We start from the raw sequence: 23,355 nt of genomic DNA on the forward strand, positions 1-23,355 counted from the left end.
GTGTGTGTAGGGTAATGAGAGTGTGTAGGGTAATGAGAGTGTGTAGGGTAATGAGAGTGTGTAGGGTAATGAGTGTGTGTAGGGTAATGAGTGTGTGTAGGGTAATGAGTGTATGTAGGGTAATGAATGTGTGTAGGGTAATGAGTGATGAGTGTGTGTAGGGTAATGAGTGATGAGTGTGTGTAGGGTAATGAGAGTGTGTAGGGTAATGAGTGTATGTAGGGTAATGAATGTGTGTAGGGTAATGAGAGTGTGTAGGGTAATGAGTGATGAGTGTGTGTAGGGTAATGAGTGATGAGTGTGTGTAGGGTAATGAGTGTGTGTAGGGTAATGAGTGTGTGTAGGGTAATGAGTGATGAGAGTGTGTGTAGGGTAATGAGTGTATGTAGGGTAATGAGTGTGTGTAGGGTAATGAGTGATGAGTGTGTGTAGGGTAATGAGTGTGTGTAGGGTAATGAGTGATGAGTGTGTGTAGGGTAATGAGTGTGTGTAGGGTAATGAGTGTGTGTAGGGTAATGAGTGTGTGTAGGGTAATGAGAGTGTGTAGGGTAATGAGAGTGTGTAGGGTAATGAGTGTGTGTAGGGTAATGAGAGTGTGTAGGGTAATGAGTGTGTGTAGGGTAATGAGTGTGTGTAGGGTAATGAGAGTGTGTAGGATAATGAGTGTGTGTAGGGTAATGAGAGTGTGTAGGATAATGAGTGTGTGTAGGGTAATGAGTGATGAGTGTGTGTAGGGTAATGAGTGTGTGTAGGGTAATGAGAGTGTGTAGGGTAATGAGTGTGTGTAGGGTAATGAGAGTGTGTAGGATAATGAGTGTGTGTAGGGTAATGAGTGATGAGTGTGTGTAGGGTAATGAGTGTGTGTAGGGTAATGAGTGATGAGTGTGTGTAGGGTAATGAGTGTGTGTAGGGTAATGAGTGTGTGTAGGGTAATGAGTGTGTGTAGGGTAATGAGTGTGTGTAGGGTAATGAGAGTGTGTAGGGTAATGAGAGTGTGTAGGGTAATGAGTGTGTGTAGGGTAATGAGAGTGTGTAGGGTAATGAGTGTGTGTAGGGTAATGAGTGTGTGTAGGGTAATGAGAGTGTAGGATAATGAGTGTGTGTAGGGTAATGAGTGTGTGTAGGGTAATGAGTGTGTGTAGGGTAATGAGAGTGTGTAGGGTAATGAGTGTGTGTAGGGTAATGAGAGTGTGTAGGGTAATGAGTGTGTGTAGGGTAATGAGAGTGTGTAGGGTAATGAGTGTGTGTAGGGTAATGAGTGTGTGTAGGGTAATGAGAGTGTGTAGGGTAATGAGAGTGTGTAGGGTAATGAGTGTGTGTAGGGTAATGAGAGTGTGTAGGGTAATGAGAGTGTGTAGGGTAATGAGTGTGTGTAGGGTAATGAGAGTGTGTAGGGTAATGAGTGTGTGTAGGGTTATGGGAGTGTGTAGGGTAATGAGAGTGTGTAGGGTAATGAGTGTGTGTAGGGTAATGAGAGTGTGTAGGGTAATGAGTGTGTGTAGGGTAATGAGTGTGTGTAGGGTAATGAGTGTGTGTAGGGTAATGAGTGTGTGTAGGGTAATGAGAGTGTGTAGGGTAATGAGTGTGTGTAGGGTAATGAGTGTGTGTAGGGTAATGAGTGTGTGTAGGGTAATGAGAGTGTGTAGGGTAATGAGTGTGTGTAGGGTAATGAGTGTGTGTAGGGTAATGAGAGTGTGTAGGGTAATGAGAGTGTGTAGGGTAATGAGAGTGTGTAGGGTAATGAGTGTGTGTAGGATAATGAGTGTGTGTAGGGTAATGAGTGTATGTAGGGTAATGAATGTGTGTAGGGTAATGAGTGATGAGTGTGTGTAGGGTAATGAGTGATGAGTGTGTGTAGGGTAATGAGAGTGTGTAGGGTAATGAGTGTATGTAGGGTAATGAATGTGTGTAGGGTAATGAGTGATGAGTGTGTGTAGGGTAATGAGTGATGAGTGTGTGTAGGGTAATGAGTGTGTGTAGGGTAATGAGTGTGTGTAGGGTAATGAGTGTGTGTAGGGTAATGAGTGATGAGAGTGTGTGTAGGGTAATGAGTGTATGTAGGGTAATGAGTGTGTGTAGGGTAATGAGTGATGAGTGTGTGTAGGGTAATGAGTGTGTGTAGGGGAATGAGTGATGAGTGTGTGTAGGGGAATGAGTGTGTGTAGGGTAATGAGTGTGTGTAGGGTAATGAGAGTGTGTAGGGTAATGAGAGTGTGTAGGGTAATGAGTGTGTGTAGGATAATGAGAGTGTGTAGGGTAATGAGTGTGTGTAGGGTAATGAGAGTGTGTAGGATAATGAGTGTGTGTAGGGTAATGAGTGTGTGTAGGGTAATGAGTGTGTGTAGGGTAATGAGAGTGTGTAGGGTAATGAGTGTGTGTAGGGTAATGAGAGTGTAGGGTAATGAGTGTGTGTAGGGTAATGAGTGTGTGTAGGGTAATGAGTGTGTGTAGGGTAATGAGAGTGTGTAGGGTAATGAGAGTGTGTAGGGTAATGAGTGTGTGTAGGGTAATGAGTGTGTGTAGGGTAATGAGTGTGTGTAGGGTAATAAGGTAATGTGTACCTCGATGGCCACGGTTCCCTCTTTGTTCTTGAAGAGCTGGAGCTCCGTCAGCTTCTGCTTCTGCTCTTCTGTCAGAGTCTGACACTCAGCCGAACTGAGATCCGGAGAGGGTTCCTGTATCACACGGAGAAAACACGCTTAAATATGACATCATCTACGCCGAACTGAGATCCGGAGAGGGTTCCTGCGTCACACGGAGAAAACACGCTTAAATATGACATCATCTACGCTGAACTGAGATCCGGAGAGGGTTCCTGCGTCTACCCTAACCCTAACGGGATCTTATGTTATTAAGTCAGGCTTTACAGGATTAAAATAATAAATATTGCGTTTGGAATAAAAGTGTGTGTCCCGTGTGAACAGACTCTCCCAGGACTGGCAGACCGGGTCACTGTAGGCCAGGGATAAATAAATAACCTGTAATGACTTCTCAAGCTATGTTCTGTTAGTCTGCCACAAGTGAACTGATTAGAATGATGAATGGCCTGCCAGTGTTGATGAGAGTGATCCAGACTCTCACCTCGACATCCGCAGGAACACACAGATCATCCAGCCGAACCATCTTCCCGTCTCTACTGATCTCATGGACCACGAAGTCTGAGTACCTGAATAAACACACGAGCGGTTTAATTGAAACCGACTGGACACTGCCGTCACACACACTCTCTCGCTCACTCTCGGGCGCACTCTCTCGCTCACTCTCTCGGACGCATTCTCTCGCTCGCTCACTCTCTCGGGCGCATTCTCTCGCTCGCTCACTCTCTCGGGCGCACTCTCTCGCTCGCTCACTCTCTCGGGAGCAGTCTCTCGCTCGCTCACTCTCTCGGGCGCAGTCTCTCGCTCGCTCACTCTCTCGGACGCATTCTCTCGCTCGCTCACTCTCTCGGGCGCACTCTCTCGCTCGCTCGCTCTCTCGGGAGCATTCTCTCGCTCGCTCACTCTCTCGGGCGCACTCTCTCGCTCGCTCCCTCTCTCGGGAGCATTCTCTCGCTCGCTCACTCTCTCGGGCGCACTCTCTCGCTCGCTCACTCTCTCGGGAGCATTCTCTCGCTCGCTCACTCTCTCGGACGCATTCTCTCGCTCGCTCACTCTCTCGGGAGCATTCTCTCGCTCGCTCACTCTCTCGGACGCATTCTCTCGCTCGCTCACTCTCTCGGGCGCACTCTCTCGCTCGCTCTCTCGGGAGCATTCTCTCGCTCGCTCTCTCGGGAGCATTCTCTCGCTCGCTCACTCTCTCGGGCGCATTCTCTCGCTCGCTCACTCTCTCGGGAGCATTCTCTCACTCGCTCACTCTCTCGGGAGCATTCTCTCTCTCGCTCACTCTCTCGGACGCATTCTCTCGCTCGCTCACTCTCTCGGGCGCACTCTCTTGCTCGCTCGCTCTCTCGGGAGCATTCTCTCGCTCGCTCACTCACTCTCTCGGGCACACTCTCTCGCTCGCTCTCTCGGGCGCACTCTCGGGCGCACTCTCTCGCTCGCTCTCTCGCTCGCTCTCTCGCTCACTCTCTCAGGAGCATTCTCTCTCTCGCTCACTCTCTCGGACGCATTCTCTCGCTCGCTCACTCTCTCGGGCGCACTCTCTCGCTCGCTCGCTCTCTCGGGAGCATTCTCTCGCTCGCTCACTCACTCTCTCGGGCACACTCTCTCGTTCGCTCTCTCGGGCGCACTCTCTCGCTCGCTCTCTCGCGCGCACTCTCTCGGGCGCACTCTCTCAGGCGCACTCTCTCGGGCGCACTCTCTCGCTCGCTCTCTCGCGCGCACTCTCTCGGGCGCACTCTCTCGCTCGCTCTCTCGGGCGCACTCTCGCTCGCTCACTCTCACTCGCTCTCTCGCGCACACTCTCTCGCTCGCTCTCTCGGGCGCACTCTCTCGCTCGCTCTCTCGCGCGCACTCTCGGGCGCACTCTCTCGCTCGCTCTCTCGGGCGCACTCTCTCGCTCACTCTCTCGGACGCATTCTCTCGCTCGCTCACTCTCTCGGGCGCACTCTCTCGCTCACTCGCTCTCTCGGGAGCATTCTCTCGCTCGCTCATTCTCGCTCACTCACTCTCTCGGGCGCACTCTCTCCCTCGCTCTCTCGTTCGCTCTCTCGCGCGCACTCTCTCGGGCGCACTCTCTCGGGCGCACTCTCTCGGGCGCACTCTCTCGCTCGCTCTCTCGCTCGCTCTCTCGGGCGCACTCTCGCTCGCTCTCTCTCACTCGCTCTCTCGCGCACACTCTCTCGCTCGCTCTCTCGGGCGCACTCTCTCGCTCGCTCTCTCGCGCGCACTCTCGGGCGCACTCTCTCGCTCACTCTCTCGCTCGCTCTCTCGGACGCATTCTCTCGCTCGCTCACTCTCTCGGGCGCACTCTCTCGCTCACTCGCTCTCTCGGGAGCATTCTCTCGCTCGCTCACTCTCGCTCACTCACTCTCTCGGGCGCACTCTCTCACTCGCTCTCTCGTTCGCTCTCTCGCGCGCACTCTCTCGGGCGCACTCACTCGCTCGCTCTCTCGCGCGCACTCTCTCGCGCGCACTCTCTCGGGCGCACTCTCTCGGGCGCACTCTCTCGCTCGCTCTCTCGGGCGCACTCTCTCGCTCGCTCTCTCGCGCGCACTCTCGCTCACTCTCTCGGGCGCACTCTCTCGCTCACTCGCTCTTTCGGGAGCATTCTCTCGCTCGCTCACTCTCGCTCACTCACTCTCTCGGGCGCACTCTCTCACTCGCTCTCTCGTTCGCTCTCTCGCGCGCACTCTCTCGGGCGCACTCACTCGCTCGCTCTCTCGCGCGCACTCTCTCGCGCGCACTCTCTCGCTCGCTCTCTCGGGTGCACTCTCTCGCGCGCACTCTCTCAGGCGCACTCTCTCGCGCGCACTCTCTCGCTCGCTCTCTCGCGCGCACTCTCTCGCGCGCACTCTCTCGGGCGCACTCTCTCGCGCGCACTCTCTCAGGCGCACTCTCTCGCTCGCTCTCTCGGGCGCACTCTCTCGCTCGCTCTCTCGCGCGCACTCTCGCTCGCTCTCTCGGGCGCACTCTCTCGCTCGCTCTCTCGGGCGCACTCTCTCGCTCGCTCTCTCGGGCGCACTCTCTCGCTCGCTCTCTCGGGAGCATTCTCTCGCTCGCTCGCTCTCTCGGGCGCACTCTCTCACTCGCTCTCTCGCGCGCACTCTCTCGCTCGCTCTCTCGCGCGCACTCTCTCGCTCGCTCTCTCGCTCACTCTCTCGGACGCATTCTCTCGCTCGCTCACTCTCTCGGACGCATTCTCTCACTCGCTCACTCTCTCGGGAACATTCTCTCGCTCGCTCACTCTCTCGGGAGCATTCTCTCGCTCGCTCACTCTCTCGGACGCATTCTCTCGCTCGCTCGCTCTCTCGGGAACAGTCTCTCTCTCGCTCGCTCTCTCGGGAGCATTCTCTCGCTCGCTTGCTCTCTCGGGTGCACTCTCTCACTCGCTCACTCTCTCGGGAGCATTCTCTCGCTCGCTCGCTCTCTCGGGAACAGTCTCTCTCTCGCTCGCTCTCTCGGGAGCATTCTCTCGCTCGCTCGCTCTCTCGGGAACAGTCTCTCTCTCGCTCGCTCTCTCGGGAGCATTCTCTCGCTCGCTTGCTCTCTCGGGTGCACTCTCTCACTCGCTCACTCTCTCGGGAGCATTCTCTCGCTCGCTCGCTCTCTCGGGAACAGTCTCTCTCTCGCTCGCTCTCTCGGGAGCATTCTCTCGCTCGCTTGCTCTCTCGGGAGCTCGCTCTCTCGGGAGCATTCTCTCGCTCGCTTGCTCTCTCGGGTGCACTCTCTCACTCGCTCACTCTCTCGGGAGCATTCTCTCGCTCGCTCGCTCTCTCGGGAACAGTCTCTCTCTCGCTCGCTCTCTCGGGAGCATTCTCTCGCTCGCTTGCTCTCTCGGGAGCTCGCTCTCTCGGGAGCATTCTCTCGCTCGCTCGCATTCTCTCGCTCGCTCGCATTCTCTCGCTCGCTCGCATTCTCTCGCTCGCTCGCTCTCTCGGGCGCACTCTCTCGCTCGCTCTCTCGCGCGCACTCTCTCGGGCGCACTCACTCGCTCGCTCTCTCGCGCGCACTCTCTCGGGCGCACTCTCTCGCTCGCTCTCTCGGGCGCACTCTCGCTCGCTCACTCTCACTCGCTCTCTCACGCACACTCTCTCGCTCGCTCTCGCGGCCGCACTCTCTCGCTCGCTCTCTCGCGCGCACTCTCTCGCTCGCTCTCTCGGACGCATTCTCTCGCTCGCTCACTCTCACTCGCTCTCTCGTGCACACTCTCTCGCTCGCTCTCTCGCGCGCACTCTCTCGGGCGCACTCTCTCGGGCGCACTCACTCGCTCGCTCGCTCGCTCTCTCGGGCGCACTCTCTCGGGCGCACTCTCTCGCTCGCTCTCTCGGGCGCACTCTCGCTCGCTCACTCTCACTCGCTCTCTCGCGCACACTCTCTCGCTCGCTCTCTCGGGCGCACTCTCTCGCTCGCTCTCTCGCGCGCACTCTCGCGCGCGCTCTCTCGCGCGCACTCTCTCGCTCGCTCTCTCGCTCGCTCTCTCGGGCGCACTCTCTCGCTCGCTCTCTCTCTCGCTCTCTCTCTCGCTCACTCTCTCGGACGCATTCTCTCGCTCGCTCACTCTCTCGGGCGCACTCTCTCGCTCACTCGCTCTCTCGCGCGCACTCTCGCTCACTCACTCTCTCGGGCGCACTCTCTCACTCGCTCTCTCGTTCGCTCTCTCGTGCGCACTCTCTCGGGCGCACTCTCTCGCTCACTCTCTCGCGCGCACTCTCTCGCTCACTCTCTCGCGCGCACTCTCTCGGGCGCACTCTCTCGCTCGCTCTCTCGCTCACTCTCTCGGACGCATTCTCTCGCTCGCTCACTCTCTCGGGAGCATTCTCTCGCTCGCTCACTCTCGCTCACTCACTCTCTCGGGCGCACTCTCTCACTCGCTCTCTTGTTCGCTCTCTCGCGCGCACTCTCTCGGGCGCACTCACTCGCTCGCTCTCTCGGGCGCACTCTCTCGCTCGCTCTCTCGCGCGCACTCTCTCGCTCGCTCTCTCGCGCGCACTCTCGCGCGCACTCTCTCGCTCGCTCTCTCGCGCGCACTCTCGGGCGCACTCTCTCGCTCGCTCACTCTCTCGGACGCATTCTCTCGCTCGCTCACTCTCTCGGGCGCACTCTCTCGCTCGCTCACTCTCGCTCACTCACTCTCTCGGGCGCACTCTCTCACTCGCTCTCTCGCGCGCACTCTCTCGCTCGCTCACTCTCGCTCACTCACTCTCTCGGGCGCACTCTCTCACTCGCTCTCTCGCGCGCACTCTCTCGGGCGCACTCACTCGGGCGCTCTCTCGCGCGCACTCTCTCGCGCGCACTCTCTCGGGCGCACTCTCTCTCGCTCGCTCGCTCTCTCGGGCGCACTCTCTCGCTCACTCGCTCTCTCGGGAGCACTCTCTCTCTCGCTCGCTCTCTCGGTAGCATTCTCCCGCTCGCTCACTCTCTCGGACGCATTCTCTCACTCGCTCACTCTCTCGGGAGCATTCTCTCGCTCACTCACTCTCTCGGGAGCATTCTCTCGCTCGCTCACTCTCTCGGGAGCATTCTCTCGCTCGCTCGCTCTCTCGGGAACAGTCTCTCTCTCGCTCGCTCTCTCGGGAGCATTCTCTCGCTCGCTCGCATTCTCTCGCTCGCTCGCATTCTCTCGCTCGCTCGCTCTCTCGGGAACAGTCTCTCTCTCACTCGGTCTCTCTCGGGAGCATTCTCTCACTCGCTCACTCTCTCGGGCGCACTCTCTCGGGAGCATTCTCTCGCTCGCTCACTCACTCTCTCGGGCGCACTCTCTCGCTCGCTCGCTCTCTCGGGCGCACTCTCTCGGGCGCACTCTCGGGCGCACTCTCGCTCGCTCACTCTCACTCGCTCTCTCGCGCACACTCTCTCGCTCGCTCTCTCGGGCGCACTCTCTCGCTCGCTCTCTCGCGCGCACTCTCTCGCTCGCTCTCTCGCGCGCACTCTCGGGCGCACTCTCTCGCTCGCTCTCTCGGACGCATTCTCTCGCTCGCTCACTCTCTCGGGCGCACTCTCTCGCTCGCTCACTCTCGCTCACTCACTCTCTCGGGCGCACTCTCTCACTCGCTCTCTCGTTCGCTCTCTCGCGCGCACTCTCTCGGGCGCACTCTCTCGCTCGCTCTCTCGCGCACTCTCTCGCGCGCACTCTCTCGCGCACACTCTCTCGCGCGCACTCTCTCGCGCACACTCTCTCGCGCGCACTCTCTCGCTCGCTCTCTCGGACGCATTCTCTCGGGCGCACTCTCTCGCTCACTCTCTCGGGAGCATTCTCTCGCTCGCTCACTCACTCTCTCGAGCGCACTCTCTCGCTCGCTCGCTCTCTCGGGCGCACTCTCTCGGGCGCACTCTCGGGCGCACTCTCGCTCGCTCACTCTCACTCGCTCTCTCGCGCACACTCTCTCGCTCGCTCTCTCGGGCGCACTCTCTCGCTCGCTCTCTCGCGCGCACTCTCTCGCTCGCTCTCTCGCGCGCACTCTCGGGCGCACTCTCTCGCTCGCTCTCTCGGACGCATTCTCTCGCTCGCTCACTCTCTCGGGCGCACTCTCTCGCTCGCTCACTCTCGCTCACTCACTCTCTCGGGCGCACTCTCTCACTCGCTCTCTCGTTCGCTCTCTCGCGCGCACTCTCTCGGGCGCACTCTCTCGCTCGCTCTCTCGCGCGCACTCTCTCGGGCGCACTCTCTCGCTCGCTCTCTCGGGCGCACTCTCGCTCGCTCACTCTCGCGCACTCTCTCGCGCACACTCTCTCGCTCGCTCTCTCGGGCGCACTCTCTCGCTCGCTCTCTCGCGCGCACTCTCTCGCTCACTCTCTCGGGCGCACTCTCTCGCTCGCTCTCTCGGGCGCACTCTCTCGCTCGCTCTCTCGGGCGCACTCTCTCGCTCACTCTCTCGGGCGCACTCTCTCGCTCGCTCTCTCGCGCACACTCTCTCGCTCGCTCTCTCGGGCGCACTCTCTCGCTCGCTCTCTCGCGCGCACTCTCTCGCTCACTCTCTCGGGCGCACTCTCTCGCTCACTCTCTCGGGCGCACTCTCTCGCTCGCTCTCTCGGGCGCACTCTCTCGCTCGCTCTCTCGGGCGCACTCTCTCGCTCGCTCTCTCGCGCGCACTCTCTCGCTCACTCTCTCGGGCGCACTCTCTCGCTCGCTCTCTCGCGCACACTCTCTCGCTCGCTCTCTCGGGCGCACTCTCTCGCTCGCTCTCTCGCGCGCACTCTCTCGCTCACTCTCTCGGGCGCACTCTCTCGCTCGCTCTCTCGGGCGCACTCTCTCGCTCGCTCGCTCTCTCGGGCGCACTCTCTCGCTCGCTCTCTCGCGCGCACTCTCGCTCGCTCTCTCGGGCGCACTCTCTCGCTCGCTCGCTCTCTCGGGCGCACTCTCGCTCGCTCTCTCGCGCGCACTCTCGCTCGCTCTCTCGCGCGCACTCTCTCGCGCGCACTCTCTCGCGCACACTCTCTCGCGCGCACTCTCTCGCGCACTCTCTCGCGCACTCTCTCGCGCGCACTCTCTCGCGCACACTCTCTCGCGCGCACTCTCTCGCGCACACTCTCTCGCGCGCACTCTCTCGCTCGCTCTCTCGGACGCATTCTCTCGGGCGCACTCTCTCGCTCGCTCTCTCGGGCGCACTCTCTCGCTCGCTCGCTCTCTCGGGCGCACTCTCTCGCTCGCTCTCTCGCGCGCACTCTCGCTCGCTCTCTCGGGCGCACTCTCTCGCTCGCTCGCTCTCTCGGGCGCACTCTCGCTCGCTCTCTCGCGCGCACTCTCGCTCGCTCTCTCGCGCGCACTCTCTCGCGCGCACTCTCTCGCGCACACTCTCTCGCGCGCACTCTCTCGCGCACTCTCTCGCGCGCACTCTCTCGCGCACACTCTCTCGCGCGCACTCTCTCGCGCACACTCTCTCGCGCGCACTCTCTCGCTCGCTCTCTCGGACGCATTCTCTCGCTCGCTCACTCTCTCGGGCGCACTCTCTCGCTCGCTCACTCTCGCTCACTCACTCTCTCGGGCGCACTCTCTCACTCGCTCTCTCGTTCGCTCTCTCGCGCGCACTCTCTCGGGCGCACTCTCTCGCTCGCTCTCTCGCGCGCACTCTCTCGGGCGCACTCTCTCGCTCGCTCTCTCGGGCGCACTCTCGCTCGCTCACTCTCGCGCACTCTCTCGCGCACACTCTCTCGCTCGCTCTCTCGGGCGCACTCTCTCGCTCGCACTCTCGCGCGCACTCTCTCGCTCACTCTCTCGGGCGCACTCTCTCGCTCGCTCTCTCGGGCGCACTCTCTCGCTCGCTCGCTCTCTCGGGCGCACTCTCTCGCTCGCTCTCTCGCGCGCACTCTCGCTCGCTCTCTCGGGCGCACTCTCTCGCTCGCTCGCTCTCTCGGGCGCACTCTCGCTCGCTCTCTCGCGCGCACTCTCGCTCGCTCTCTCGCGCGCACTCTCTCGCGCGCACTCTCTCGCGCACACTCTCTCGCGCGCACTCTCTCGCGCACTCTCTCGCGCACACTCTCTCGCGCGCACTCTCTCGCGCACTCTCTCGCGCGCACTCTCTCGCGCACACTCTCTCGCGCGCACTCTCTCGCGCGCACTCTCTCGCGCACTTTCTCGCGCGCACTCTCTCGCGCACACTCTCTCGCGCGCACTCTCTCGCGCACACTCTCTGACTCACTGACATGCTCTCTCTCTCTCTCACAGGCGCACTCTCTCGCTCTCTCTCGCGCTCACTCTCTCGGGCGCACTCTCGCGCTCACTCTCTCGCGCTCACTCTCTCGCGCTCACTCTCTCGCGCTCACTCTCTCGCGCTCACTCTCTCGCGCTCACTCTCTCGCGCTCACTCTCTCGCGCTCACTCTCTCGCGCTCACTCTCTCGGGCGCACTCTCTCGCTCACTCTCTCGCGCTCACTCTCTCGCGCTCACTCTCTCGCGCTCACTCTCTCGGGCGCACTCTCTCGCTCACTCTATCGCGCGCACTCTCTCTCACTCACTCTCTCTCCCGCTCGCTCTCGCTCGCTCACTCACTCTCTCGCGCGCACTCTCTCTCTCGCTCGCTCGCTCTCTCGGGCGCACTCTCTCGCTCTCTCGGGCGCACTCTCTCGCTCGCTCTCTCGCGCGCACTCTCTCGCTCGCTCTCTCGGGCGCACTCTCTCGCTCGCTCGCTCTCTCGGGCGCACTCTCTCGCTCGCTCTCTCGGGCGCACTCTCGCTCGCTCACTCTCGCGCACACTCTCTCGCTCGCTCGCTCGCTCTCTCGGGCGCACTCTCTCGCTCGCTCGCTCTCTCGGGCGCACTCTCTCGCTCGCTCTCTCGCGCGCACTCTCGCTCGCTCTCTCGCGCGCACTCTCTCGCTCGCTCGCTCTCTCGGGCGCACTCTCTCGCTCGCTCTCTCGCGCGCACTCTCGCTCGCTCTCTCGCGCGCACTCTCTCGCGCACACTCACTGACTCACTGACATGCTCTCTCTCTCTCTCACAGGCGCACTCTCTCGCTCGCGCTCACTCTCTCGCGCGCACTCTCTCTCACTCACTCTCTCTCGCACACTCTCTCTCCCGCTCGCTCTCGCTCGCTCACACTCTCTCGCGCGCACTCTCTCTCTCGCTCACTCTCGCTCATTCACTCACTCTCTCTCGCTCTCACTGACTCACTCTCTTACATGCTCACTCTCTCTCTCACACGCTCACTCTCTCTCTCACGGGCGCACTCTCTCGCTTGCTCGCTCTCTCTCGCGCTCGCTCTCTCGGGTGCACTCTCTCACTCACTCTCTCTCGCGCGCTCTCTCTCTCTCACACGCTCTCTCTCTCACACACTCACTCACTCACTCACTCACTCTCTCTCTCACACACTCACTCACTCACTCACTCACTCTCTCTCTCACACACTCACTCACTCACTCACTCACTCTCTCTCTCTCTCTCTCTCTCACACACTCACTCACTCACTCACTCTCTCTCTCTCTCTCTCACACACACTCACTCACTCACTCACTCACTCACCGCTCTTTCAGGATGCCAGAGAAGCCGGTGTGTTCGCTGATGAACTTGTGAATCCCCACGTCTGCCTCACTGAGACCGTGCTTCATCATGTCAGCGAAACTCTCCTCCTCCTCTTCATCACACGCCTCCTCTTCCTCATCCTGATGCTCCTCCTCATCCTCTCTTCCTCTGCTCTCCTCATCCTCTTCCTCAACTCTGACTCTCTTGGCAGCCGGATCCGGTTCTGCTTCAGGGAAGGGTCGTTTCTCCCCGGTCAGAACGGGAACCGAGACCAGTGTGGATTCAGGCTCGTCCATCGACACAGATCTGAGAGAGAGGGGGAGAGAGGGAGAGGGAGAGAGAGAGAGAGAGAGAGAGAGAGAGAGAGAGAGAGGGAGAGAGAGAGAGAGAGAGAGAGAGAGGGAGGGGAGAGGGGGAGAGAGAGAGAGAGAGAGAGAGAGAGACAGAATTCCATGAGAGATGGTCACACTTGAATTGAGCTCCTGATAAATTATGATAAAATAAGAATAATTTTGCCAAAAAAAAAATGAAAGAAAAGTAGATTTAACAATAAACAACGTCTAGACAAAGTTTTTGTTGAATCGGGGCAGATTTTATTTATTTATTTTATTTTATTTTATTTTTGTCACACCTGAATCTGATGAAAGTTCAAGAGAAGATCATCACAGGATTACCCTCTACAGAAGAGGATATTCATAATGAAAAGGATAAAGCAACATAAACAACATAACAACTAAGAGGAAAACTTACAAGAAAAAAGAGAGGTAAAGACATTTTGAACAGACAGTGCCATTTCATATCTCTCTGTGTTTTTGCGTAGAAGAACAGCACAAAGAGACATTTTGGACAGAACTGAAAACTTGAACTTTAAAGAAATATTTTTTCCCCTCACAAAATCAGTGAAAGTCATATTTTGCCTGCTTTTTTGGCTTTTTTATTAATTTTTATCCCTTTATATCGTCACTGAGAGAAAATAAACAAAAAAACTGGCAGTTATTTCAGTTGATTGTTTACATTCTAAATCAACTATGACCAGTGCATCCTCCTGGCCCCGCCCCCAGAAGAGTTCATCCTGGCCCCGCCCCCAGAAGAGTTCATCCTGGCCCCGCCCCCAGAAGAGTTCTGAACACTCCAGCCACAGCGCCAGGCCTAAACTACCCTCATATGTGGAGGCCATCTCACTGCACTATCCTAAAGATGTCACAAATGAATCAGCACGGAAAGTCTACAAAAACAAAAGACTGACAGACAACCCAGAATCACTTTTTGCAGACCTACATAAAGATGGCAGCATAAGTAACCTGATATTCTATACCAACAAGCCCTATGCATGGCACAAGGCCATCATTGCACACTACCCCTCTGCTGAGAGAAAAGGCATATGCGGGGGTTTCCAGCTAAAAATTAGAAATGAGGAAGACACAACAACCACCAATGTAAATATCTACAAAACAACGGGTATAGTGGTGGTAAAAAGCATCAATAGGCTCTTCGAACAAAACTTCCTTTGCATCAAAGACAGAGCACAGAAAGAGACCACTACCATCGACCAACTAATCACTCCTGAGGATCAGATGAGGATCAGACAGAACACAGAGACCATTTGAGCACAGAACAGACCACAGACCCCCATCCACACTGCTATTGCACTGACATGAGGGAGAGATTCACAGAGCTAGAGGGAGAAATGGTCCAGCTCAAGGAGATGATCTTCTCCCTGCAAACAGTTCAGACAACAGACCAGACCAGCAACAGCCCCACAGCCAAGCACAGAGAAGGGGACAGCCTCAGGAGAGAGCTGTCTACACTGCAGACCGAGGTGACGGAGCTCCAGCAGGAGAGAGAGGGCTTCAGGGCTCAGCTGGAGACACTGGAAACACAGTTCTTACAACAGACTGAGTTACACAAGGCACAACTAACAGCAATGAGGATAGAAATAAGTGAACTGAGGCAGAACAGAGGAGCACAGCACAGCGAGTCCAGCTCATCAGAGGAACCGGTGGAGCAGGACACTCTTCACAACTCTCAAACAACAGAGATCCAGCACAGCCAGAGTCCTCCTCTCCCATCAGACCCTTTTCTCACCTCACGACCAGCCTCACACTCAGACGACCCCTCCACACCAACAGAAGGAACACTACGACCGGAAGTCGCTCTTTTAATAGATTCAAACGGGAAATTTATTGATGAAAAGAAGCTTTTTCCCAAACACAGAGTGGCCAAACTCTGGTGTCCGAACACTCAGAGCGCACTCAAATGGCTAAGTGTTGACAAACTGGGATCCCCAAGCCATGTAATAATCCACACCGGCACCAACGATCTGAGAGCCAAACAGGAGAGAGTGGCTACATCACTACAAACAGTGATTGAAAAGGCCTCAACCACTTTCCCAAATGCTAAAATTATCATCTCCACACTGCTGCCCCGAAAAGACTTCCACCCTGACACTATCCAGCGGGTGAATGCCCACCTCTCCCGCTCCTGTGCACTTAAACCAAATGTGCACCTGGCACACCACCCCACCCTGGACCCCTCATGCCTCTACGACCATGTCCATCTATACAAGACAGCTGTTCCTGTCTTCGCCAGGACCCTGAAAGATGTGGCCCTGAGTCGGAACCACAACAGCACCAGGAGCAACACAGTCCAACAACCTCCACCCAGACCTTTAAGAAATCACAGTGTACCCCCAGAGAGACTTCCGTCAAGACAACAACACTCTCACATGCTGAGAGCATCCCAACCAGCACTTGAGCATCTCCTCCCAGCCTTCACACCCTCACATCCAGCACATCAGGCCAGGCCAAAGCCACTCCTGCCGACCCCCTGCCCTCCTCATACCCCGCAGGCCCCGGGCAGACACAGCTACGCTCAGATAGTGAGCAGAACACCCACAGCAGCACCAGTGCAAGACACATCAACAGAGCTAAGAGACATCCGTCAGATGCTCAACCTCATCTGCTCACACCTACTGTCATAGGTCAAAACTTAACACCAAAACTAAGACCCTAGTGCTGGGCGGTTTGACCAAAAATCAACATCACGGTTTTTTTCTAAATTATACCGGTTTCACGGTTTTTACCGGTTTTTTTATTTTTTTTAAGCATGATGGGTGTTAACCACATTTTCTACTGAGTGAGAGAGGAAATACTGCAGTAGATTTACTTATAATGCCCTATTTTATTGTCATGAGTGAATATTATAGAAACAATCCACACTAATATTAATAATACAGCAGGTTTGCAAGGCTGTTTACAAAGAGGTGCCAGCAGGACGCGCTTTAGGAGCGGCAGAAACAGTGGTTTCCCCGGTAACGGCTGTACACAAAGCAGCAACGCTCATAAACACTGCTTTATCAGGAAAGATAAAGAAAGATTCAATCGTAATAACAAAGAAACTTTTCTAAAGACCGTCAGTTCACTTCAGATACGTTAATACAGTATAAAAACACGCGCGCCGCGAGAAAAAAAGACACTCTCACCCCCACACGTCTCGTGCCCATTCTAGTCAATGCTTGTGTTTCAGATCGAAGCTTCCCAGAAGCGGCTCTCCGCGCCGCTTCGCTAAATATAGGCGCCTGGTCTATTTTGACGCACCGTGTGGAGGACGGAATAAAACCTTGTCGCAGCTGTAATGCGCCGCAGACGTGTGTTGTAAATGAGGGGTGAGACTGTCGCGCAGCGCCGCGTTCCGATTAAAGCGACATACACCGGTATTGCGGTATATTAAAAATTCATATCGTAACAAAAATAAACACCGGTATTCGGTATGAACCGGTAAACCGCCCAGCACTATAAGACCCCATGGACAAAAAAGCTTTTATTATTGCATGTTGGAATATTCAAGGCCTGAGATCATCTACCTTTGGCCTCAAAAGCAGAAACCAAGATTTCAATTCAGAAATAAAAAATTCAGACATCATCATCCTGCAGGAGACATGGAGCAGAGGAGACGGACCCACCGGCTGCCCAAAAGGCTACAGAGAACTCATCATCCCATCCAGTAAACTGCCTGGAGTGACACAAGGAAGAGATTCGGGAGGCATGCTTATTTGGTACAAATCAAATCTTGCCCATGCCATCAAAGTAACTAAAACAGGACAATTCTACACATGGTTAGAAATTAATAAGACAGTCACCGCAACAGAGAAAAACATCTTCCTGTGTGCCACTTACATCCCTCCAGCAGAGTCTCCCTATTTTAATGAAGACAGTTTCTCCATTCTTGAAGTAGACATTAATTACTTCCAGTCACAGGGAAGTGTGCTGCTCTGTGGAGACCTGAATGCCAGAACAGGTGAAGAACTGGACACACTTAACTCTCAGGGGGACAAACACCTGCCTGGAGGAGATGTCCTCCCCACACCGATACACACACAGAGACACAATTATGATAAAACAACAAACAAAAGCGGAACACATCTTCTTCATCTGTGTCGCACACTTGGTCTGTTCATAGTCAACGGCAGGCTTCGAGGAGATTCCTACGGTAGATACACCTACAGCTCATCCTTCGGAAACAGTACAGTAGACTATTTTCTGACAGACCTTAACCCAAACTCCCTCAGAGCGTTCACAGTCAGCCCACTAAACCCACTATCAGACCACAGTAAAATAACCCTCTACTTAAGCAGAGCAATGCCCAACCAAGAAGCATCTAAACAAACCCAGCTCCACTCACTTAGAAACATGTATAGATGGAAACAAAACAGTAAAGATACATATCTAAGTACAATTAAACAACCGAAAATTCAAGCCCTATTAGATCAATTCCTTGCCACTCCTTTCCCGCACAATAGTGAAGGTACAAACCTAGCAGTAGACAAGCTGAACAGAATATTTGAGGTATCAGCAACATTATCCAACTTGAAAACCACAAAAAGAAAACCAAAAAGACCACATGCCACTGAGAAATGGTTTGACAACGACTGTAAAAAACTTAGGAAAGAATTAAGAGTCCTATCCAACCAGAAACACAGAGATGCTGACAATGAGAACATCCGTCATCTCTATCACGTCAAACTTAAGCAATATAGGAATACTTTAAGAAAGAAAAAAGAACAAAACACAAAAAGTCAGCTCAGGGAAATTGAAGAATCCTTAGAATCCAACCACTTCTGGAAACATTGGAAGACACTAAACAAAACTTACCATCAAGAACTAGCCATCCAGAATGGAGATGTTTGGATAAACCACTTCTCCAACCTCTTTAGTGATATAAACAAAAATCAGGAACAAAATGCCCTGTATGACAAACTAAGGGTTTTAGAATCAACCATCAAAGACTACCAGAACCCCTTAGACTCTCCAATGACACTAGCTGAACTCTTAGACAAGATACAAACCCTGAAACTGCAAAAAGCCTGTGGTGTCGATGGCACCCTAAATGAAATGATTAAATACACAGACCACAAATTCAAATTAGCCATTCTAAAGCTCTTCAACATCATCCTGAGTTTAGGTATATTCCCCAACATCTGGAACAAAGGTCTTATTACCCCAATCCATAAAAACGGAGACAGATTTGACCCTAATAATTACCGTGGTATATGTGTAAACAGCAACCTAGGCAAACTCTTCGGCAACATCCTAAACGGCAGACTAGCACATTTCCTCAGAGACAGAAATGTCCTGAGCAAATGTCAAATTGGCTTCCAACCTAAATATCGCACATCAGACCATATATACACTCTCCATACCTTAATCGACAAGCAAATCAACCAAAACAAAAGTAAAATTTTCTCATGCTTTGTTGACTTCAAAAAAGCTTTTGACTCCATTTGGCATGAAGGTCTTTTCCTTCAATTAATCCAGTGCGGCATCGGAGGAAAAACATATGACATCATCAAATCAATGTACACAAACAACAAATTTGCAGTTAAAATTGGTAATAAACACACAGAATTCCTCCCTCAGAGTCGTGGAGTGAGACAGGGCTGCAGCTTAAGTCCCACGCTGTTCAATATCTACATAAACGAGCTAGCGAGAGCTCTGGGTCAGTCTGCAGCACCTGGCCTTACTCTACTGGACACTGAGGTCAAGTGCCTTCTGTCTGCTGATGATCTGGTGCTGCTGTCTCCCACTAGAGAGGGTCTACAGCAGCATCTAGACCTCCTGCACAACTTCTGTCAGTCATGGGCCCTGGCAGTTAACCCCAAAAAGACTAAAATAATGATTTTCCGAAAAAGACCCAGCCGCCAAGACCAACATCATAGTTTTACGTTGTACAACATGCTCCTCGAACACACGCAGGACTACACTTACCTTGGCATAAATATTAGCAACACAGGAAATTTTAAAAAAGCTGTTAACGACTTGAGAGACAAGGCACGGAGAGCCTTTTACGCTATTAAGAGAAATATCCAAATTGACATCCCAATCAGAATCTGGCTAAAAATAATCAAGACAGTAATCGAGCCCATCGCGCTGTACGGGTGTGAAGGGTCCACTCACAGACCAAGAGTTCACCAAATGGGACAAACACCCAATAGAGACTCTGCAGACCGAGCTGTGCAAAATCTTGCTTCGAGTTCAGCGCAAAACCCCAAACAATGCCTGTAGAGCAGAATTAGGATTATAACCCCTTGTGATAACCATTCAAAAAAGAGCCATTAAATTCCATGCCCACTTAAAAAATAGCGATGAACAGACCCTCCATCACAAAGCCCTGAGCCACCAAGAGCTGAAGCCAGAGAGAAACGCCCTCGGCCGACTGGTCTCAGAGCTGACGTCACAAACTGACAATAAAAACATAGCCAGACCAAACCAAATCATTAAAACACAAAAAGAAAAATACCTCAAACATTGGACAGACGCAACAGACAAACAGAGTAAACTGGAATGCTATTTGGCCCTAAACAGAAGATATGAATTGGCAGGATACCTGAGTGAAGTGAGCGACCCTAAACTGAGGAGAGTGCTGAGCATGTACAGACTCAGTGACCACAGTCTGAGCATAGAGACGGGCAGACACACACACACACACACAGTCTGAGCATAGAGACGGGCAGACACACACACACACACAGTCTGAGCATAGAGACGGGCAGACACACACACACAGTCTGAGCATAGAGACGGGCAGACACACACACACAGTCTGAGCATAGAGACGGGCAGACACACACACACACAGTCTGAGCATAGAGACGGGCAGACACACACACACAGTCTGAGCATAGAGACGGGCAGACACACACACACACAGTCTGAGCATAGAGACGGGCAGACACACACACACACAGTCTGAGCATAGAGACGGGCAGACACACACACACACAGTCTGAGCATAGAGACGGGCAGACACACACACACACACAGTCTGAGCATAGAGACGGGCAGACACACACACACAGTCTGAGCATAGAGACGGGCAGACACACACACACAGTCTGAGCATAGAGACGGGCAGACACACACACACACAGTCTGAGCATAGAGACGGGCAGACACACACACACAGTCTGAGCATAGAGACGGGCAGACACACACACACACAGTCTGAGCATAGAGACGGGCAGACACACACACACACAGTCTGAGCATAGAGACGGGCAGACACACACACACAGTCTGAGCATAGAGACGGGCAGACACACACACACAGTCTGAGCATAGAGACGGGCAGACACACACACACAGTCTGAGCATAGAGACGGACAGACACACACACACAGTCTGAGCATAGAGACGGGCAGACACACACACACAGTCTGAGCATAGAGACGGGCAGACACACACACACACACACAGTCTGAGCATAGAGACGGGCAGACACACACACACAGTCTGAGCATAGAGACGGGCAGACACACACACACAGTCTGAGCATAGAGACGGGCAGACACACACACACAGTCTGAGCATAGAGACGGGCAGACACACACACACACACACACACAGTCTGAGCATAGAGACGGGCAGACACACACACACACACACACACACACACACAGTCTGAGCATAGAGACGGGCAGACACACACACACACACACACACACAGTCTGAGCATAGAGACGGGCAGACACACACACACACACACACACAGTCTGAGCATAGAGACGGGCAGACACACACACACAGTCTGAGCATAGAGACGGGCAGACACACACACACAGTCTGAGCATAGAGACGGGCAGACACACACACACACACACACACAGTCTGAGCATAGAGACGGGCAGACACACACACACACACACACACACAGTCTGAGCATAGAGACGGGCAGACACACACACACACACACACACACACACACACACACACACAGTCTGAGCATAGAGACGGGCAGACACACACACACACACACACACACAGTCTGAGCATAGAGACGGGCAGACACACACACACACACACACACACAGTCTGAGCATAGAGACGGGCAGACACACACACACACACACAGTCTGAGCATAGAGACGGGCAGACACACACACACACACACACACACACACACAGGCAGAGCTGGCTGCCGAGGGAGGAGCGACTGTGCCCTCACTGCTCAGAGAATCAAGTGGAAACAGAGCTACACTTCTTGACTTCCTGCCCCACCCTTTAGTTTGTTTCACAGCTTGCTTGTTTGTTTATTACGGTGACGCATTGCTGCCACATACATATTATTTTTTCCCCTCAATTATGTCGTAATAACGAGATCTTATGTCGTTTTAATGACATCTTTTCTCGTAATAACGAGATCTTATGTCGTTAAAACGACATCATTTTTTGCCCTTATAAGGACATGTGTAGTCATGTACAAAATATGCCTTTATCCACATACAATTGACAGCCTATCGCGCCTTTATCACACGTTCAAAAAGCTTAAGCAAATAGTAGCAGCCCCCAATCATGCAAAATTAATCAATGAGGCTCTTTTTGAAAATATATTTTAAATAGGCCTGTAAGTTTTTTTTTTTATATATAATATATTATAAGATTTATTTTTGTTAATAGGCTATATATATCTTCATTCATTACCTAGAGATATAATTAAACAAAAAGTAGTCAAAACACATCTAAAAGAAAATTTTACAACATTGTGTTCTTATTTTGCTTAATTAACGAAATGTCAATCTTCGCCTTTATAACAGAAGATACAATACAATACAAAAATCTTCAAGATACAGCCTACAATCTTCACATGTATAACGGATTGTCACCTTATAAACAGTCCTTTGTGTGGTGGAATAAGCAATGCTATATAGAAATATATGGTTAGTATCTTAATTTTAATTTTATTTTATTATTTTATTAGTTCATTAATTATGCTAACTCAGCTAATTAAATGTGACGAGCTGGATACTTACTAATGAAATAATGTCAAATATTAAATGTAGGCTATTGATTAGAGTTGCCATAGACTAAAGGATTTTTCTAGTCATTAATTTAAGCAATTAGGACTAATCGCACGTTTATATTCAATCCTGGGTGCATGTAGGCTATAGCCTATATTCCGCGCTCAAGCGCATGCAGAAAACTTGCCGCAAAGCACCAGCAAAAGTAGGCTAATGATATAATAAATGTATCTGAAAAAATAACGAAGCATTTTAATTGTTTATTAATTAACTAGTCTTTTCTAAATCAGTGTAGGCTGCCTGCAAACATATCTCCATACATCTCCGCTGTAATGTAGCCTAGATGCGCCTTTATTACGGACAGGATTACTTAATCAGATAGTAGCTACCGTATTTGCTTTCGATTGGATTTTTTTTTTCGTTGGTGGACATTTTTTTATTAACTTTATAGTTATATTTCTCATGTCTGTGAGGCTTGTCTATACACTGTTTGTCAGTTCATTTTTGAGGCGCGCTCCAATTCACAGAGATCATGAAAGCGCGCCCGGTTCGTTTTATTTTGTTTTACAAAGGCACACCGTTTTCTTGTTGTTGTGAGTTTACACAAATAAAAGTAGTTGCGACTGATGTATTATTATGTTCTGTATGACCAGAAATGATGGAGTATTTTAAGTTGTTTCCACTGTTGATAGGAAAATGCGAGTGATGGCACCGGCGCCTCCATCCATGTCATAGTACGCGCTCCACACTCCGCACAAACACTCGGATATGCGCTTCATAATAGCGAACATTTATCTAGGTTAACGTTAGAGCGAGCGGTCATGCCAGACGGATAATCCTCTTCATGTTTAACTCATCAAATTCTGTTGCATTTTATTGCGCCAGTTTGAAAAGGGCGGCTGAAACACTTAGCCTACAGATAAACGCCCAACGCTGGTGTTTTTCTTTAAACAAATTCGTTTAGACTTTAAAATAAATATTGTTTATGGGCTAATTAATGCCACAATCATTTGTTTATTTTATTGGCTAATTGTATTTTTCATTTTTGTTTTGCATTGAATACCATTGAATATTTTCATTGAATGCATTGAATATTCGCTGTGCACCGCAATACCACCCTCCCATAGAAAGACACGTTAAGAGCAACCTATTTTCTTTATAATAAAGGGAAGGAAAACGCTTAATGTATAATTAAATGCATTGCGTTCATATTCTTTATAACTGAAGCGTTTTCTTTATTATAAGGGTGTATTATTCCATTAAAAAAGGGCTGTTTATAAGGTGACAATCCGTTATACATCTTGAAGATTTTTGTATTTTATTGTATCTTCTTATAAAGACGAAGATTGACATTTCGTTAATTAAACAAAATAAGAACACAATGTTGTAAAAATAAACAACTCAGGCTATGTTCTGTTAGATGTGTTTTGAATACTTTTTGTTTAATTATATCTCTAGGTAATGAAGATATAGCCTATTAACAAAAAATAAAATCTTATTAGGCCTAGG

The 23,355-nt window shown here is 52.3% G+C and overlaps 1 protein-coding gene across 2 annotated transcripts in view; it reads right to left on the reverse strand.

The window, feature by feature from the left end:
• Positions 1-23,355, reverse strand: part of pus7 (pseudouridine synthase 7) — a 48,269-nt gene that overhangs the window by 23,987 nt on the left and 927 nt on the right. For both annotated transcript variants that reach the window (XM_081356432.1, XM_081356433.1), the window contains 3 exons: positions 12,555-12,860; positions 3,082-3,166; positions 2,562-2,675 (listed from right to left, as the gene is read on the reverse strand). In XM_081356432.1, the coding sequence (XP_081212558.1) occupies positions 2,562-2,675; positions 3,082-3,166; positions 12,555-12,850 (495 nt within the window). In that variant the 5' untranslated portion in view covers positions 12,851-12,860. The remainder of the gene's footprint in view (positions 1-2,561; positions 2,676-3,081; positions 3,167-12,554; positions 12,861-23,355) is intronic.

Source organism: Scardinius erythrophthalmus, assembly GCF_964197995.2.
Source record: "Scardinius erythrophthalmus genome assembly, chromosome: 24".
In the NCBI taxonomy this organism is placed as follows: Eukaryota; Metazoa; Chordata; class Actinopteri; order Cypriniformes; family Leuciscidae; genus Scardinius; species Scardinius erythrophthalmus.